Consider the following 18,514-nt stretch of genomic DNA (forward strand, 5'->3'; position numbering starts at 1 on the left):
TAAACAGGGCTGCCTTCAGATGTCTTTTAAAGATAGGATAGCTGCTTATTTCCTTCACATCTGAAGGGCGGATGTTCCACAGGGTGGGCGCCACTACCGAGAAGGCCCTCTGCCTGGTTCCCTGTAACCTCACTTCTCGCAATGAGGGAACCGCCAGAAGGCCCTCGGTGCTGAACCTCAATGTCCTGACTCTCCTCGTTAGCATTAAGATAAATTCAACAGTGTAAGTTTTGATGGATGTAATAATGGAATACTGAATGGTTTAGTTAAAATATGCAGGGATTTATGTTATGCAAAATGAACCATGGAAAGAGTAGAAGAGAAGTCACTGACATTTTAAGGTTGTTTAAATGAATAGTCTAAATTGTAAAACAGAAAATTTAATTAATTTTTTTTAATAATTAAATTTATAGCCCATAAATCCAATGGAATTAGACGGTGGAAAGCATGGGAAAGGATAGAGGGGATTTTGTTAGTTGCAGATGCTAAATTTTGTCTAATGTGTTGACATGACTCAACACTAGTATTATCAGAGGTTATAAACTAGTGTGATGCAAAAGGGCTATTACCAAATATGCTGACGTAAATAGCTGCACACACAAACCTAAGCTTTAAATGTTGTTGACATACCACCACAGCTATCACTTTACATTAACTGGAGGGCATCGTCCATCATCACATGTATGCACAAAACAACCAACTTGCAGGGACTTCTGTAGTAGTCAAACACTAACCTCAAATCAGTTCAATTATAACTTCAGAGGATATTTGGCCAGGTATAATTAGATGTTGAAGGGACGCAGGTGGCGCTGTGGGTTAAAGCCTCAGCACCTAGGGCTTGCCGATCGAAAGGTCGGCGGTTCGAATCCCTGCGGCGGGGTGCGCTCCCGCTGCTCGGTCCCAGCGCCTGCCAACCTAGCAGTTCGAAAGCACCTCCGGGTGCAAGTAGATAAATAGGGACCGCTTACCAGCGGGAAGGTAAACGGCGTTTCCGTGTGCGGCTCTGGCTCGCCAGAGCAGCGATGTCACGCTGGCCACGTGACCCGGAAGTGTCTCCGGACAGCGCTGGCCCCTGGCCTCTTAAGTGAGATGGGCGCACAACCCCAGAGTCTGTCAAGACTGGCCCGTACGGGCAGGGGTACCTTTACCTTTACCTAATTAGATGTTGTACACCCCCTTCCCTTTTTACTGAAGCAGAAGTGCAAAAAGCTTTGTGCAGGAGGCATAAAAATAGGTTAAAAGGTTACAAGGAGGTATCCAACCACCATCTTTAGCCTTTTCACTTGTGGGAAACCAATCCCAATCTGTGCTTTTATCTTAATGCAGACCCTACAAAGCTAAAGAATTTAAGCCCATTTCAATGGAATTAACATTCAAGTATGCATCTTCAAAAGGCAGTTTCACAACATCCAAAGTATTTTTAGTAGTTCAGTGTTTTATCCATTCTGCTTTGAGGGTCTAAGGGGTAATTCTCACATTGAAATTTTAAATACTGAAAACACCCCTGGGTCTGAACCGGAAATTGTAATATAATATCAGTTTGCAAGAGAGAAGTTACCGTAGTGAAGATCATACAGAGGTCCTCATAATTATGTGCTTACCAGGAGCAGACAAATGGGAAAATAATTTCTTCTCTCTCAAGGGTAACAGGAAATGAGGCCTGATGAAGTACCAGTGTAAGTGGTAGCTTTTTGTTTATTACTAAATGCAGAACAGAACAAAAAGTGTAAGGGAAATCCTTGCAGGCCAGAGGTACCAACAATTCATTGTACAGTGGTACCTCGGGTTACAAACACTTCGGATTAAAGACTCCAATAACCCAGTACTAGTACCTCGGGTTACGAACTTTACTTCAGGATGAGAACAGAAATTGCATGGTGGCAGCAGGAGGCCCCATTGGCTAAAGTGGTACCTCAGGTTAAGAACAGTTTCAGGTTAAGAACAGACCTCCGGAACGAATTAAGTCCATAACCAGAGGTACTACTGTATTAGATCCAACTTCCCTTCTTTAAACAAAAGGAACCACGAACAATTTCTTATATGGTAATACAGTTGTGTCTGCATTTGTAAATAACTAGGATGTTTGTGGAACATGTCAGATTTTTTAAAAAATGTTTTTCCGCAGGTTAAGTAGTTGAGGGCTGATTTCTTGGCCTATGATAAAAAGTCTTCTGTTTCCACTGCCAATCCTTTCAGGGGGGAATTTGCAACAGTTAGGCACCATTTTTGAGTGAATTGGATAACGTCAGATTTTTGCTGAAATTAGGGATTTTTTCAGAAAAATGTTTTTCCTCTGGTTAAGTAGTCGAGGGCTGATTTCTTGGCCTATGATAAAAACTCTTCTGTTTCCACCACCAAACCTGTCAGGGGAGAATTTGCAACCATTTGGCACAATTTTTGAGTGAATTGGATAATGTCAGATTTTTGCTGAAATTCTGACCCTGCAAGGTTAGGGATTTTTTCAGAAAAATGTTTTCCGCAGGTTAAGTAGTTGAGGGCTGACTTCTTGGCCTATGATAAAAGCTCTTCTGTTTCCACTGCCAAACCTTTCAGGGGAGAATTTGCAACAGTTTATAACCATTTTTGAGTGAATTAGATAACATCAGATTTTTGGTGAAATTCTGACCTTGTGGGCTAGGGATTTTCTTGCAAAAAATGTGGGTTAAGAAACTGAGGGATGATTTTTTTTTGTCTATGATAAAATATTCTGTTTGTCCTGCCAAACCTTGCAGGGGAGAATTTGCTACAGTTTGCCACAATTTTTTAATGAATTGGACAACATAAGATTTTTGGTTAAATTGTGACCTCAACGGGTTTGGGATTTTTTTGAAAAAATATTTTTTTCGCATTTTAAGTCACTGAGGGCTGATTTTTTTGGTACATGGTAAAATATTCTGTTTGCACCACCAAGCCTTGCAAGGGAGAATTTGCTAGAGTTTGGCACCATTTTTGAATGAATTGGATAATGTCAGATTTTTCATGAAATTGTGACCCCGTGGGTTAGGGATCCCATCAGTGTTTTATGGATCATTCTGCAATTTGTAAAGCATAGTGATGGTTTTTACTTAGAATGTCCTGGAGCACATTTAAGGAAATGTAAGGCTTCTTCTGATACCATTTGTATTGTTTTGGAGTACAGAAAGCTAATATGAGGACTACACTAGCAGGATTGGAAATCTATGTTAGCCCATATCCATGATAGACCTCTAGAAATCAAATGTTTACTCATGCCTTTGATGAACTGATACTTAAAAGTTGGGTGCTGGCTCCTAAGAATTTGAAATATTTTTTCTCACCATCAAGGATGAGCTTAGAGAAGCTATTTCATTACTAAGTGGGAATCAATTCCTATGTCAACAAATGCAGCCAAAATCCAAGGAGCAGCGTACAAGTCATTTCCCATGCTGCAGGGGGCATTAGACTCATTGCTCAAACTGCAGCTTGTGCCACATTGTAAACTTGTTTTTGAAATATGCGTTTGTAATGTAGTTTGGGCTTTGTTAAACAAGAGTCTGCAGTTCAAAGGCAGCAGGGGAGAACAAATCCTATTGGCCATACCCACTCAAAGCCCTTTGGTGTACCATAAATAGATCTTTCAGCCTCTGTTCAGAATTTTCAAAAGAGAATGCAAAGGCCCCTAGGTAGTTAATCGCAACATCTCTTTTCTGCGTAAGATGCTGAAGGTGGAAGAAGTGAGAAATCAGTGCAGCTACACAAACAAAGGTTTTCAGGACTGGGGCTTTATTTTATAATATTACGATCGTACTTTTTTGTCTCGATACCAGAAAAACTGGTTTACAGGAAGTCTCAAGCAGGCCCACCAGAGCTTTTAATGATGAACGTTGGAACTTCAGTCCTTTTAAGAGTACCACCACAGTATTGGATATTTGGAAATCCCTGAAACATTTCTTCTAAAAACAACAATAAAGTGCACACAGTTACATTTTACAACACAGCTGGTATGAGCCAGGAAGATGCTCTGCCAGTCTTCTTACAAGTCTTCTTCAAACCCCTCCCTGCTCTCTCCCTAAGCAGCCTCAACTATTTAACTGCACAATCTGGTGCATGCTTACTCAGAAGTAAATCTCACTGAATTCAGTAGGACTTTTTCCCAAGTAAATGTGTTTAGGATTGATGGGGCGTATCTATAGAATGGATAAAGTTTGATTAACTGCACTTCCACCATGAAAAAGGAACCCAAGGGGAATAGATCACTGTGAGCTTCTGCTGAGCATATCTCTATTTATGGGTACAGCATTCTCTTGGGTGGAAGTGCTTTCCTCTATTCCTTTATTTGTTCATAGACAACTTCTTAATAAAATAAAGTAAAATAAAATAAAATAAAATAAGAGCACTGCCCAATGGTATCAAAGCCAGAGCTACATAAAAACCTGAGATAGTGAGTACACTATTTGTGGGGCATCTTTGATAGGAAACAACTGTCAGAATCTTGCATTAGGCAATTGCTTTGTTGCAATCCTAAACCCACTAAGGAGCAAACCTGCTTGAAAGTCAGTGGGACTTGGGAGTAAATATTATTAATGTTTATGTCTCCCATCTTTTGCATGGCCTAAATTCACTTTCATCCACGTGACTCTAGGCTGAAGAATGAAGGCACCCACTTAACCAACAGAAAACTTGGCAGACATGCACACACGATTCTGCTTGTGTCTGTGATATATAAAACCGCAGGCATTAGCAGAATCAATACTAAGCAAGTATCCATTTGAGTCTGTAGTACCTTCCAAATCCCTGCATTTTGCATAACCATTTCACCATGCCCCCATCTGATGGGAGGTGAAATCATTATCAAGCCAGGTATGGAGATAGTTGACCAAGCTGCTTTGGAATGAGAGCTGACATTAGGGTAGTTTGGTCTTGTCTGTCTGGGGTCTCCTTAAACACCTTGCGTAGGGCAGGAGGAAAAGAGAAGGAAACTGAGCTCCTAACATATCCTTCCCAAGTTAACATTTTGGGCAGTGATACTACGCACATTGCCTATTGAAAATGGAAGCTATGGTGGGAAAAGAGCACCACCCTATAAACTGGGGCTGTACTTTTTAGAGGCTCACAACATAACCATGTCTGTCTGTTAGAATGCCAGTAAAAATCTGTAACAGTTTGAAATTAATCAAAACAGCCGATATGGTCCCTCAATCTGCTGGCTTTTTATAACATACTATTAGAACTAGCAGTATTTCTTTTTTTAAAACTTTGGTTTACCTTGATAAGGCACTGCCTGCTACTGTCAACTTTAAAGGTAAACCACAAAGCTGAGAAGACAAGTTACATTTTAAGATGATCCAGAGTCAGCCATACAATATGCAAGTTGTTAAAATTAGGAGTGTTTCATGGCAACAGCCTCTACTTATATGCTAGGAATAGAATATTCTACATTTCTTTGCAAGCAGTAGTTCTTGAGGAACTGAATATAGCAGTCAATCTCTTTCATTTTAGATGCAATGTAATACTTAGGTCCTAAGAGCATAGAATTGATGAACTGGAGACTATCTATTCAGTTTTTGAAATCTCCCTGGTTTCCTTGCCCCAAACCCAAATTCAACCCCACACTGCATATACATATACTACACGTAGATGGCTTATATACTGCCTCAGATGTATTGTTCTTTCCTTTTGCTATGAAGCTAGTAAAAGAGTACACGAAGCATGAAATCATGCCATTCTGTTAGGCTAATGGCCTACAAGAATGGAAGTAAATTTTAAATGCATCACACTGTCCTGTGTGAAAAGAATCTCCAGGAATTCATATAGGTAACACAAATGATGGCAATCAGTTACAATGATGATGTCTGGAGTCATAAATCAGAGATATTTGCAAAAGGGTTCAGAGTCTCTGAGCCTATCAGACATTTGTTTACTCTTGGAGGTTTAGATATTCTGCTACATAGGAGGTAACTAGGACATGATGGCTTCTTGATTCCTGTTGATATCTTCTCTCCCTGAAGCATTGCTCCTAAACGCTTGAAAAGTAAGAGTAAACAGGCTGGAGGTGAAAAGGATTTGGTTACAGCCACGAGGGAGCTACATTTGGCAATTTATATATATATCTATATCTATTTCTTTAAAACCTTGCCTCTTAAATTCATTTGATACAAAATAATGAGATACGTTTTTCATTTCTATGGGATCACTATCAGAAACAAAACTACCAGCATCAACTGATCTGCAACAAGTTAGTACACTTTGCATGGAGGACATAACAGCACATCTAAAATAATAGATAAAGCTTACAGCTCATCATTTTCCTTTTTTTTTCTTTTGCATTTCACATGGTCTATATTTTATTTTCTCTATACTATTAAGCAGCTCCAGTTAATGGCCCCCAAGCAGGTTTGAGAGGAAGCCTAAAGACTTCTTTTCTTGTGGTTCTGCCTCTTGGCCTTTGGTAAGCCCCAGTTCGCTTTCTATCTGCTCAAGCTCTGACTGGTCAAGCAGTTCAAAATCATCGCCTTCTTCTGTGTCTGTCTCTTCGCTTAAGTTTGGGTCGCCTTGCACAGACTGCAACTGGTCTCTGACAGCTGCGGACACCACCGACGTAACAACATCTCCGGCAACTGCTCTTACTAAGCTGAAAGCTGGGTCGCTGATCAATGGCAAGGAAAGGCCTGCTGCAGAGTGCCCCTCCTTATCCTGCCTGGTACGGCAAGCTGATGTGGTAGAGAGATGGTCCTTTTTTCTCTCTTGACGGACAGGGATGCCAATGCTTGAATCATCGTCATCATTTGTTCCTGCACCGTTTTCCATGGATGGAAATTCTGCGAGATCTTTTGTGAAAGCTTCCTCGTGGCGATCAAAATCTATTGAACAACCGACAGGAGAAGCCATTATCAACAGCTTGTTTCTGTGATATGATACAACGCAAATTTCTATTGAATAAATAAATGTCATGCCCACTTCCAGGAATACTCAAAAACAAAAACAAACGTCGGCATGTAAATCAACTTGGAAGGACTCCATAAAAGGCCAAAATGATTAAAGGTGTAAGACATGATGCCTACTGGGTACATCAACTGTTCCTCCCCAAAACAGACAAAAAGAAAAGGAAGAAAGAAGACCGAGAGAACAAATCTAGAGAGGTAAATATTAAAGTAATAGATAAAGGGTAAATTTTAAGAATGGTAATCAACTAAATTTTACTCAGAGAAAACGTATTTAATGAACAGGACTAAGTTAGGGCCACTAGGTTTACTCTGAGGAAAATTTGTTGAATGTTACCCAAGATTTGGAAAGGCTGAAGGTCACTGGTTTAATAAAGCATGCAGCTGATCTGTTATAAGTTCATTTGATTGCATTCAGTTTCTTTTTATCATAATCATAAACATAATATTTTTTTTATTTATACCCTACCTATCTGATTGGTTTGCGCCATCTAGGTTACTAACCAGGTCTGCCCTTAGCTTCTTCAGTGACTCACATCATCTGATACCCTCAGACCATTTACATTCATGTGCATGCCTTATTCATTCATACAACACACTGAGAAGTGATCACTGATGATACAGTTACCAACATTTGCAAAGCAAATGTTAGTGAACAAATATTTTAGTTAGAATAGGAAAATGTCATCTGTGAGTTGGGGATGGTGGTGTCTAGTTTTCTACCATTATAGTTTTAACACAAAAGTATCTACTTAAGATACCTTTTTGTGCATAAATCATTAAATGTAGATTACCAGGTAAACTAAAAATAGACTTGAGAGGGACAGAATTAAATAAAAGTGTTTTCATATGCAACCCCCCCCCCCACAAATTTGGAAGCAAGATGCACGTACCATCAGATGTGTCTGTTTGTGGAGTGTTGCCCTCAGAAAGATTGAAAGTCCCATTGTCAGTCCAAGATACTTCCGATATATCAGTATCTGATACAGACATCTCTCTGGCCACGACTGTAGGGCTAACCTGTATTTTGAAAAAAAGAAAACTGTCAAGCATGGCACTCTTAAATTCTAGGCTAAACTTAATGTCTACACATTTAAAACTTACACCATGTGAATTCAATCAAGTTAACTCACTTGAATCCACTGATTTAATTGAAATAGCTGGATTCAAGTTAGTTATGTCCACTGATTTCTATGAGTCTACTCTAGGTATAACTGAGATAGCATCTCAAGAAACTCTTGCTTTATATACTTGTGGAATGTAAAGTTCTAACTACAAGATACAAGGAGAAAAAAACTGCAATTATGCAGCAACAATATTTCATTGTTGCTTCATTGTATAGTAATGTATTTTAACAATACACTGTTAAATGCACAATACAAGGGATTGTGAGATGCTCCAGAAGGCTGTCTCCATACTGATTGAATGGACACAGAAATGGCAATATAGTTCAATGCAAGTGTAAAGTAATGCACACTGCGGCAAACTTTCCTCCCCTATCTTTATATATACACATTAGATGGAATGGATAAACAAGTGAGGGCTGTGTGCTGTAGGGAGAGGTGGAATGGGCTTGTGGGATCCTGATCCCCCGTCACTTATACACTTTGAAAATCGGCACAGGACTGTTAATGCCAATATCTGCATCCTCCAGGTGCTGAAGAAGTAGACACATAACTTTGTATTGTGATGAAATCTTCTTGTGTTGCAAAGGGTCCATAATACAAAGGCAGCTGTACAAATTAGAGCCCTGTTTCTAATTGCTTGATGAGTCGTGAGTTTCATTTCCACGGACTGAAATTGATTGTGGTGGTACCTGTTGCGTTCACAAGACAAACCTCTCATGCCAAAAAGCAGGTTCAGAGAAAGAATGCCTCCTACATTACTCTAGGCTGCAGCCCTGTGAGCCCTCACTCCTGAGTAAGTTCTACTGATCAGAGTCTGACATGCCTCTGAATAAACAGGATCAGGATGTAGAAACTTCTTAAAATTCCAGCACACCTGGAATTTGCAGCAAACAAGTAGAAAGGAGTGGACAACGCTTGAGAAATGTTTCTCTTTCTGGACAATGAAAGCACAACAGTCAATATGCTTATTTGTAGTCTAGAGAACTCAATATAGAACCAACCTACCTTAGGACACAAGGCTGATACATCTAGTTCACTGTTGTCATCTGCCAACTTTGTTCTTATAATTTCTGGAAAAGATTACAAACCAATTAGCTTTCCGTTACCTACTTTGTTTGTCAAACATTCCTAGGTTTTGTTGTTGTAGCTAACAAAGAAATCAAGAGATTTATGTGCATAAATTCTACATGTGTAAAATTTGTCTAGCATTTATTTATTATATATTTCTACACAAAGTTTTACATGCACACTGCTTTACAATGCATTCGTAGTAAAAATATTCACTTTCCCAAGATACACAACATTGTTTGGTTTTGAAACTTTACTCTTATCACTCATGGGAAGCCTAAGTTTTTTTGGTATTTGTTTGTATTTGTGGATAAACTGGCAACCACAAAAATAACACATCCCTTCTTCTTTCCTCAAGAAAGCTGACATTACACAGGGAGAAAAATCTATTCAAAGCTGCCTGCTTACCAGCTCGCTCTCTCAATTTTTGGTTGATATAGTCCCAAACGCCAAAGTCCAGTTTCAGCAGAAGTGGCTTAATGTTGCTATATACTTTCTGCCCAAATTCATTGCATTTGAAGAGTGGGCACAAGAAGGCACATAGTACTGCAACAGAAGTAGGAAATATAAATAAGTAAGTTCTACCATTTTTTACAACAAGTTTGCAGAAAAGTAAACTTTTGAGCTATGCCATTTTTTGAATACTCTTTACAAATCCTTCTTGAAGCATATAAAATGGTCTGTTTCCAAGGAACATGCAAGTTAGAAATATCTATTGCTAAATAAAGCACTCTGTGTGTGTTTAGTGGGATCCACAGCATCTAAGAATATATTGTGTGGGGAATTGCAATGGTGAATTCTGTGCAGAATGTGGTTTGCCTGTTGCTATGGGAATCCCCCCCCCCCCCCGAGAAAGTAAAGTAACTATTGCATCCCTTAAGAATTGGAAGAAACTTACATAGAAGGTAAGAGAGTACAACTCCAGGAATGTAACTTCCTAAGATTGTGAAGAATGTGCACACACTGCAGACCAGGAGGCAAAACTGTTTAAGAGAAAGCATCAATTAATGATTAGAGATATCACTGCCACATTCAGTATCTAAACTAAAACATGGCTTTTAACATGTTCTTACCAACAGCAAAAATTGTAGAGCTACCTTCCATCACCATCATTTTAGTAAACAAATCAGAAGAGTGATGAAAATGCTTGTTAGCCATAGGGGATTATCTTTTGTGTCTTTGTCACTCACTTTCTTTTACACCACAACAGATACATTGTGTGAGTGAGGAGCTCAGAGAAAAGCTTCTTCTGCAGCTCAGTTGCATCCCCACCCAATCATTCTGGTGGCTGAGCCCCACTTCAACTCCAAAGGAAATACAAAGTTGTGGGGAGGGCAACAGGAAGTAATACGACTTTGGGTGGCCAGTCTGAACACTGCCCTCTGTTTCTTCAGATACCCCATGGTGGTGTGAGAGATGTGCACATGCACAACACACAACTGGAGTGTGTGCGTGCTTTCTGGGAAGTGAGGAGCTGTTTTAACCTGCTGCTAGTTTTAGCCCAATTTATTCCAAAGCTGGAAATTTAAGCAAGAGGTGTTTCCGCATACAGGCATCCCTTTTTACTAACGGATATTCTCCTAGTCATCGTGCAGAAGTCAGCTCACTACTGCTGGCATCCACAACAATGGCTAAAAGAGGAGTGGGGAGAGTAATTCAATTTATTGTGCACATTCATACCTGTAAGATTTCATTAATCCCAAAACTGATTGGCAGCTCATAATGAGACCTGGTCCAACATATTTTGCGATCTTAAGTGGTTGTCTTGCATAATTCAAGCGGTGCAACACCAGGAAAAGCACTTGCAATGTTGGAAAAGGATGCTGGACAGAACAGTGAGACAGTGTGCTGTTGACTACAATCCAAAGTTATACTACAGCATCTTTTCCACTATCTAAAGGGATCCTGGAACTTTTTTCTTGGGCTAAATAGTGCTTCATCACAATAGGCACCCATAAACATAGCTTTATGATTTATGCTGTTGAGTATGTTAGCATTGCCTTCCCTCAAGATCAATGGGACCACTAAGTACACATATATATGGTTCTGCTGTTAACATCCTTGTTTATACATTGATTATTGACACAAAGTACCAGGAAGTTTATTCATTGGAACAAGATAAATTGCAAGCCTCGTTTTACCTTGCCTGGGTTCTGTTCTTTGAAGTGAGACATTTCTTGGAGAAAGACAAAGAAACTCATCATTGCTTCTTCCATGCACTGGTTCAGCCTGATCCTGTATTCAGACTTGGAATCAATGACTTCCCAGCTGAAAAATTAAAACAAACATTAAAAACTCACCTCAGTTATAGCCATAATATGATGGTTAGGCCCCTCCTGGAGATCAACTTGCTGCCCTGAGTGCTGGGTCCGACTACTCTCATAGGTCCACCTGCAACTACACATTTGTGCACAAAAATGTTGCATATATACAGAAGAAATGCATGTTTCCATCTGCATGCCAGGAAATGGAATCAGCTCCCTGATATACATACAGACAGCAACAAATACACATTTGCCACCCCCTAGCTTGTAAAGTGGCACTCAAACACCAGCCTTGTTTAAAGACAGCGAATGCAACTGCCACATCTTAAATTGTACTTGACATTTCTGCACAAGAGCTTTTCCTGCTCTCAAAGGTTTTTTTTTAATCCCTCAACCACTTCTGTCAACACTGGGCAGGACAAGAACTTTGCCACTCAGATTTACAGCTTCTATTCTTATATATGTTGCAGAAAGGCCTGAAAGCTCAGTGGCAACAAGAGGCAACAGGTGAACAAAATATATGGCCAAAACTGTGTGGACGGTACTGAGCTCTTTAATTGCAACTGGGTATATCAAGGTATCAAAGCATCTCTTCCTGCCTATTTTCTTTTTAAACAAATAATAGTATTCCTTATTGCAAAAGCAGTCTACTACTACTACTTATCAAACCTTTATTAGGCATTATGCAGGTAAAACCATAAAAGGAAAATAACATATAAAAGCCTTGAGATATATATAAAAAGGCAGGAGTTGGCTACATACAAATATAAATATATACATATAGAATCAGTGGTTTTCCTTGTTAGCCTGCTCCTTGGAGGACTGCTGCCAAAAACTCGGCTACCCCCGCCGTTACCCTTTGGTCAGCGTCGGATAGGTAGAGTCCCACACATTCAGCTTGCTGGGGTTCCAGACCACCCGAAAGGGGGGACAGCACGCGTTGACGGAGCGTACTGTACAATGGGCAATGAAAGAGGATATGCTCTACAGTGTCCGGGACATTCATAGAACATCTGCAGAATCTCTTGCTTCTGGGAATGTTTTGATATCTTCCCCAGACAAATGCTGAGGGAAAAACATTCAAACGGGCCAGCATAAAAGCCCTACGTTGGGCTGGGATTATTAATTTAGAGATGTAATTGGCTCTGCAATCTAAGATATTTAAATCGTAGAATCTGGGGGAGCAAATTTTGTTTACAGCTGCCATAATATTTTGTCTCTCGACATCCTTTAGTCTAGTTAGGATATTATGGAGAATATATTGCTCATTAGAATTGTACAGGAGCTCCAGCTCGATGCCTAAAGATTCAATTTTTTTTTCAAGGTGCTGATACCATCTTGATTTATAAGGGTCTTTGAGCAAATCAGCGAGCAGACTTGATGGAGGGCAGCGAAAATGGCAGCGTAACCAATACTTTATTGAGGTGGACCATGCCCAGTATTCCATTGTGTGTATGCCTATTTCTGCACACATTGTTTCATATTTGATCATAAGAGGGAGTCCAAGAATACGTCTCAAAAAGCTGGAGTGAATCTTTTTTATATCACTGTTATATGCTTGGACCCATAGCGGGATACCATAGAATATCTGGGATTGCACTTTTGCTTGAAATATCTGATTGGCCGCAGGAATAAATTGATTACCTTTCTGATAATAAAAACGGGCAACTGCTGATGAGATGCACTTTGCCTGTTTTATGGCATTTGTGCGATGGGTTGCCCACCCTAAGTTGCTCTGGAATAAGATTCCCAGATATCTATGGGTTTTCACTTGTTGGATTTCTTGCCCTCTTATTTTCCATTTCTCTAATTTCCAACCATTCGAGAAGACCAAAATTTTTGTCTTCTCATAATTTATAGAGAGTTTGTTACATTCGCAGTAAAGGATCAGTGAAGATATAAGACGTTTCAGACCCAAGCTCGTTAGTGATAGTAAGACAGCATCGTCTGCGTATAATAAGAGAGGAACTGGTTTCTGATTGAGTTTAGGGGCATGTGATTCTATTTTTTGAAGGTAATCTGGCAAGTCTGATAAAAATAAATTAAATAGAAAGGGGGCAAGAATACACCCTTGTTTTACCCCTTTGGAGTTTGGGATGTCTGAGGAGAGGTGACCTTTGGTGTTAAGTTTGACTTGACAGGTATTGGAAGAATGTAGATTTTGCATTAGAATCAATAAGCGCTGATCAATTTTTAATTCTGTGAGTTTCCTCCACAACTTTGGGCGGTCAATTGAGTCGAATGCACCACGAAAATCTACAAAAGCAGCGTATATCTTAGATTGCCTTTGGGATCTGTATTTTTCAACCAGATGCATAAGTGTAAGACAGTGGTCTAGAGTAGAGCAACCTTTGGAGAAACCTATTTGTTCTTTCCCTGGTAAATTTAGATTTTTCATCCAGGTAAGAAGTTTAGATAAGAGGTGCTTAGCGTAGATTTTCCCTATCACTGATAGTAGGCTTATCGGTCTATAATTCCTTGGTTCTTTTGGGTCGCCATTTTTAAAGATTGGAATAATTATTGATCTTAACCATATCTCAGGTATGGTCCCATATTTATCTATAAGAGTAAACAATTGAGCTAAGGGTTCTGCCCACCAATCTATATAGGTCTTAAATAGTTCTATTGGTAGACCGTCTGGCCCAGGAGATTTCCCCGATTTGAAGTTTTTAACTATCTCTCTAATTTCCTCTTCCTCTACCCTTGGCCACTCCTGGAGTTTATTAATTTTATTTTTAATGGTTTCATTTCCTTTAAGTTCACCGTGTAGATTGTTAAATACAGATGTAAAGTATTGGGACCATTTAGATTCTGCAATTGGTGGCAGAGTTAGTTGATTTTCGGCTTTCAGTCCTCCGTACACTAGGCTCCAGAACGCTTTGTTGTTTTTACTCTGAATTGAGTCGAATAATTGTAGCCATTTTTGGGTTGCGTATTTCTGTTTCTTTTCGGCCAGAATATAATGGTATTTTCTTTTTTCATCAAGATAAGAGGGCTCTAGTTTAGTGCGATTATTTTTAAATGTTTGGCGCAGTTTTCTTTTTAGCTGGAAACATTCATCATCAAACCAAGGGCTAGCGCTATATTTAAGTTCCCAAACTTTAGGTGGAGTACTAAGCTCTACAAGCATTTGGAAGATTTCATTATAAATTTTAGGAATATCACAGTAGGAATTAGTGGTCTTTAAGTTGAATAATACTTGTTTTCTCAGGTTAGCTGTAAGTTTATGCCCCACTTCTGCACTCATTTCCTGGGACCATTTTAATTGGGTCATTTGTTTGTATTGAGAAGGTTCTATGATATTGTGCTTAGTTATTTTGGTTTCGTCCTTTAAGCTAATAGACAGCAATAATGGCTGATGATCGCTTTCAGTGCGCGTTCCAATTTTGAGGTCCATGATCGAATTTATAATATTATAAGGGACAAGAATATAGTCGATGACACTGCATCCTCGGGGGGAGAAGTATGTAAACTCCCCGCTTCTATCGCCATTTGTTGAACCGTTCACAATCTGCAAATTAAAGTTGTTACATAATTCAAGTAGGCGTAAGCCTTCGTTGTTAACAACCCTGTCTCTGGAGAATCGTCCTATTTTCAGGGCATGTGCGATATCATTATCAGTATTCCAATTTAGTTTGCTACATAGTTGTTCATTGTTGGTTCCCACTCTGGCATTAAAATCACCTGCTATTATCAGTGAGGCATTTGGGTATTTATCGGACAGATTTTCTATATAAAAGGTTAGTTGTGACCAATTTTCACTATTGATGTTGTTTTTGGTTGGGGGGATATAGACATTTACAAGTAGCAAAGAGTCTTTTTTTTGGGTTAAAAGTAGAGCTTGTGCAAGTGGTAAACATATTTCTAGTTGCTTGATTTCAAACCCTAAGTTGTCTTTGATCATACAACAGAACCCTGCTTTCGGCCGGCCCTTCGTGTTTGTTTTCAATGCGGGTTTCGTATAGGAGATGAATCCGTTAATTTTAATATCTCTAGTTGACCATGTTTCTTGTAGGAGTATTAGTTCAAAATCCTTAAAGAAGTTCATTAGGTCTGGGTCTCCGTCTTTGTTTCCCCACCCTGCGATATTCCAGGACAACAGGCGTAGGATCCGTTTTTGGGTTGGTGGCTGGTTGACAGCATTTAGTCATTCTAGTTCTGTCATTAAGTCCAGCGAGGAATTTTTTCTTGTGCAGATACAGCCATTTGTCGCTGCTTTCGGTGGGGGACGTAATGGTGGATCTTTTAGATTCTTTTTTAAAGTGCGGGAAATTAGAATTTCCTCCCTTTCTTGATTTTCTTCCTTAACTGTTCCTTGTTCCTGAGAGATTTCTGTGGTTAGTGGGCTATTATGGACAGTAGGACTGTTTTTAGTCTCTACTTCCATTTCTTTGGCCTCATTAGGTGTTGAGCTCGGTGTGTCAGGTCTGTTGGAGGTCATCTTTTGTTCGGCAAAGTTAGAGTCCTTTGTGGTACTTAAATAAGGGGTACCTATTTCGTTTGGAGCTAGTATTTGATATCTCAGCCAGGAGTTTGTAGTCTCATTACTGGAGTTTTTCCTTGCCGTTTCATATTCTAAAGGCGGCTGGATTTGTAGCTCTGCATCTATACATTTGAAAGTTCCATTTGCAGCTCTCTTTTTGACTATGCATTTTGGGGAAAAGGCTGGCAAGTGTAAAGTTTGATTGTGTATTGTATCTACTGCATTTTGTTGACCTTGTCGGTGAATTTCGGTCAATCTGGCCTGTAGTTTCGTCAATTTACTGAGTATGTTTATTTGTTCTTTATCTGGTAGCTTGGCAAAATTACTCAGCAGATCTTCTTCTTCTGGGACTGTCCAGTCTATTGTGTCAAGGGCGAGGTTGTTATTTGATGCTACAGTCGCATGGTTTGGGAGCTTGGGTTTTTCTTGCGTAATTTTCCGGGTAGCTGACTGCGGTTTCTCCCATCTACTGGGTTCTTCCACGGGGGTAGGGGAGATGTCGGCTTCTGGTGGAATGGCCTTGTTCATCTTATTCTGTCTTTTAGATGCAAACAATGGTCTGGGTGATATATCTTCAAAATGTCGGCGCGGAAAAATTCCTTTCTGGGCTAAATGAGCCTTTACCCTTAAGATTTTAGTTGGGATTCTATGACTACCAAATCTTAGTAGTACTTTTTTGGAATATCCGTCGTTAGTGAGCCTCTTGACTGCTTTTAAGTCAATGCTTCCGCCCTCAGAACCAAGGAGCAGATTTAGATGGTGTCTGGCCCAGAAAGATGACTCCCAGTAAGGTAGGGGTCCTCTATATGGAAAAATGTGGAGAACAATCTCACATGGCCTCAGTATCAGGTTGATTGAGTGAGGGGGGCTTCCTCTGATTTTTGACTGATTTAGAGGTATAAATTTGTATTTGTTCTGTTTATTTCCAGGGGTTGTTAAGGATGGCAAAAAGGGAGTGAGTTGCCTCCTTTCATCTGGGTTATCCAGCTTCTTGGAGATGTTTTGTAATTGTTCAAAGATTTTTTGAACTGTTTGAGCAGTCAATAGGCAGCATTCCTCCAGCAGCTCCACCTTTCTATCAATTAGTGCTTGTGCCTCGGTTATGGGAGTAGTAGCCTTGTCCTCATTTACTCCTAGGGATATCTCTTCAATTGTCTTTCCATGTAAGGAGTTGAGGAAGGTTTTGGGAGGAGATACGTGCTGTTTTTGAGGTAGCAGGTAATTATCTAGATTACTCTGTTTAAAACCAGAGGGCTCTGTGTCAGTTTCTATATCAAGGCACCTGGGTCTTTTGCCTCTTCTCATTACTAGATTCTTAAATCAATGAGATCAGACTTCTAAATAGAATGATAAAGTGCTAAAGTTCTCTGGTCACAATCTCGTTCAATTCTCATTCGGTCCTAGCTGGACTGCTGCGAGGTAAGTAACGAGTAACTGGGAGGGAGTGCCTTAGTGCTCGAGAGGGAATGTCTGAGAGCCTTCGTTAAAACTTCTTTAACTTCATTAAGTCCCGGCACCGAGGAGGATAAGATAAGATAAAATGTTCAAACGCACAGCAAAATAATGAAAGGAAATAGAATCCAAAAGGGAGGAGAGCCGGCAACATTTAGTTAAAAGATCTCTTTGAGCTCCGATAAGAGCGTCTTACCTCGGCGCCATCTTGAAACAACCCGAAATCACTCGCAAAAGCAGTCTAACCTGTCCAACCCAATCCAGTAGAAAACTGCCTTAAGGAGGCACAAGGCATTTGGAAATACCCACACACTTTCTCGCCCGTTTCCATGATTTCTGCAATTTGGCAAGCACTAACAGTGAGGTGCGTCTGTCTCTTGTTAAAACATACGTCTTTGCTCAGCTGTTTCCCTGACGGTTGATGCCAATTTTTAACGATTCTGGTAGTGCACTGATGGCTTTAGGAATGTTTTATTCCTTAACATAACAAACTGATAAAACATCTACTTGGTTTTGTTTTGCTTTGATTATTCACTGGATTTTTTTTTTTGGGGGGGGGGGTAAAGTGATTTCTATGTTGCTTTTATTTTTTTAAAAAAAATTGAAAGTGGCTTACAACAAAAAAATGTATTTGACTGGATGTATAAAATTTGGATTTATAAAATAATGAGTGTGGTTTGGAAATGGTTTTAGTATAAAATAATTGGTTTATCACCAGATCAAAAATCAAAGCCCTAAGACAACCAAATCCCTGTGCCACTCTCCTGCATCACCTGCAGACCTTGAGATACATAGGTAAGGATTATCACCCACTTTAAAATGAAATATTATTAAGCTGATCTCTTTCTCCTCCTGCTGTTGCAGCAAGCAAGCAAGCAAGCAAGCAAGCAAACAAACAAACTGTGTGCAACATTTTGTTATTTAAAGCTTATTCAGATGCTGAGTAATGCATGCATATCTGGGCAGTAGAGCCGCACCTGTCCAACCTATCCCTACCCCTGGGCCTACCTGGTATTTGTGCCACATAATTGGTGCCTATGCATGTTAAGCCTCCTAGAGCATTAGCTTTATCCCTCAAAATTGGAGAAGCAAAGACTCTGTTACCAGGCTTACATGTACTGAAAACTGAAGTCAGGACAGGACACAAAAATTTTAATCAGGTGACAGCAAAAACTGCATTTTTTTAGCAGGGGCAATTAGGATAAGATCTATTTGATTATT

At 39.7% G+C, this 18,514-nt stretch overlaps 1 protein-coding gene across 2 annotated transcripts in view; it reads right to left on the reverse strand.

Annotated features, from left to right (window-relative positions):
• Positions 1-3,723: 3,723 nt before the first annotated feature.
• The window catches only part of RETREG1 (reticulophagy regulator 1), a 55,752-nt gene continuing 40,961 nt past the window's right edge, over positions 3,724-18,514 (reverse strand). For both annotated transcript variants that reach the window (XM_079985049.1, XM_079985048.1), the window contains exons 4-9: positions 11,236-11,362; positions 9,993-10,077; positions 9,503-9,640; positions 9,032-9,096; positions 7,793-7,919; positions 3,724-6,818 (exon numbers count right to left, since the gene is read on the reverse strand). In XM_079985049.1, the coding sequence (XP_079841175.1) occupies positions 6,334-6,818; positions 7,793-7,919; positions 9,032-9,096; positions 9,503-9,640; positions 9,993-10,077; positions 11,236-11,362 (1,027 nt within the window). In that variant the 3' untranslated portion in view covers positions 3,724-6,333. The remainder of the gene's footprint in view (positions 6,819-7,792; positions 7,920-9,031; positions 9,097-9,502; positions 9,641-9,992; positions 10,078-11,235; positions 11,363-18,514) is intronic.

Source organism: Podarcis cretensis, assembly GCF_951804945.1.
Source record: "Podarcis cretensis genome assembly, chromosome: 7".
NCBI classification, from domain to species: domain Eukaryota; kingdom Metazoa; phylum Chordata; class Lepidosauria; order Squamata; family Lacertidae; genus Podarcis; species Podarcis cretensis.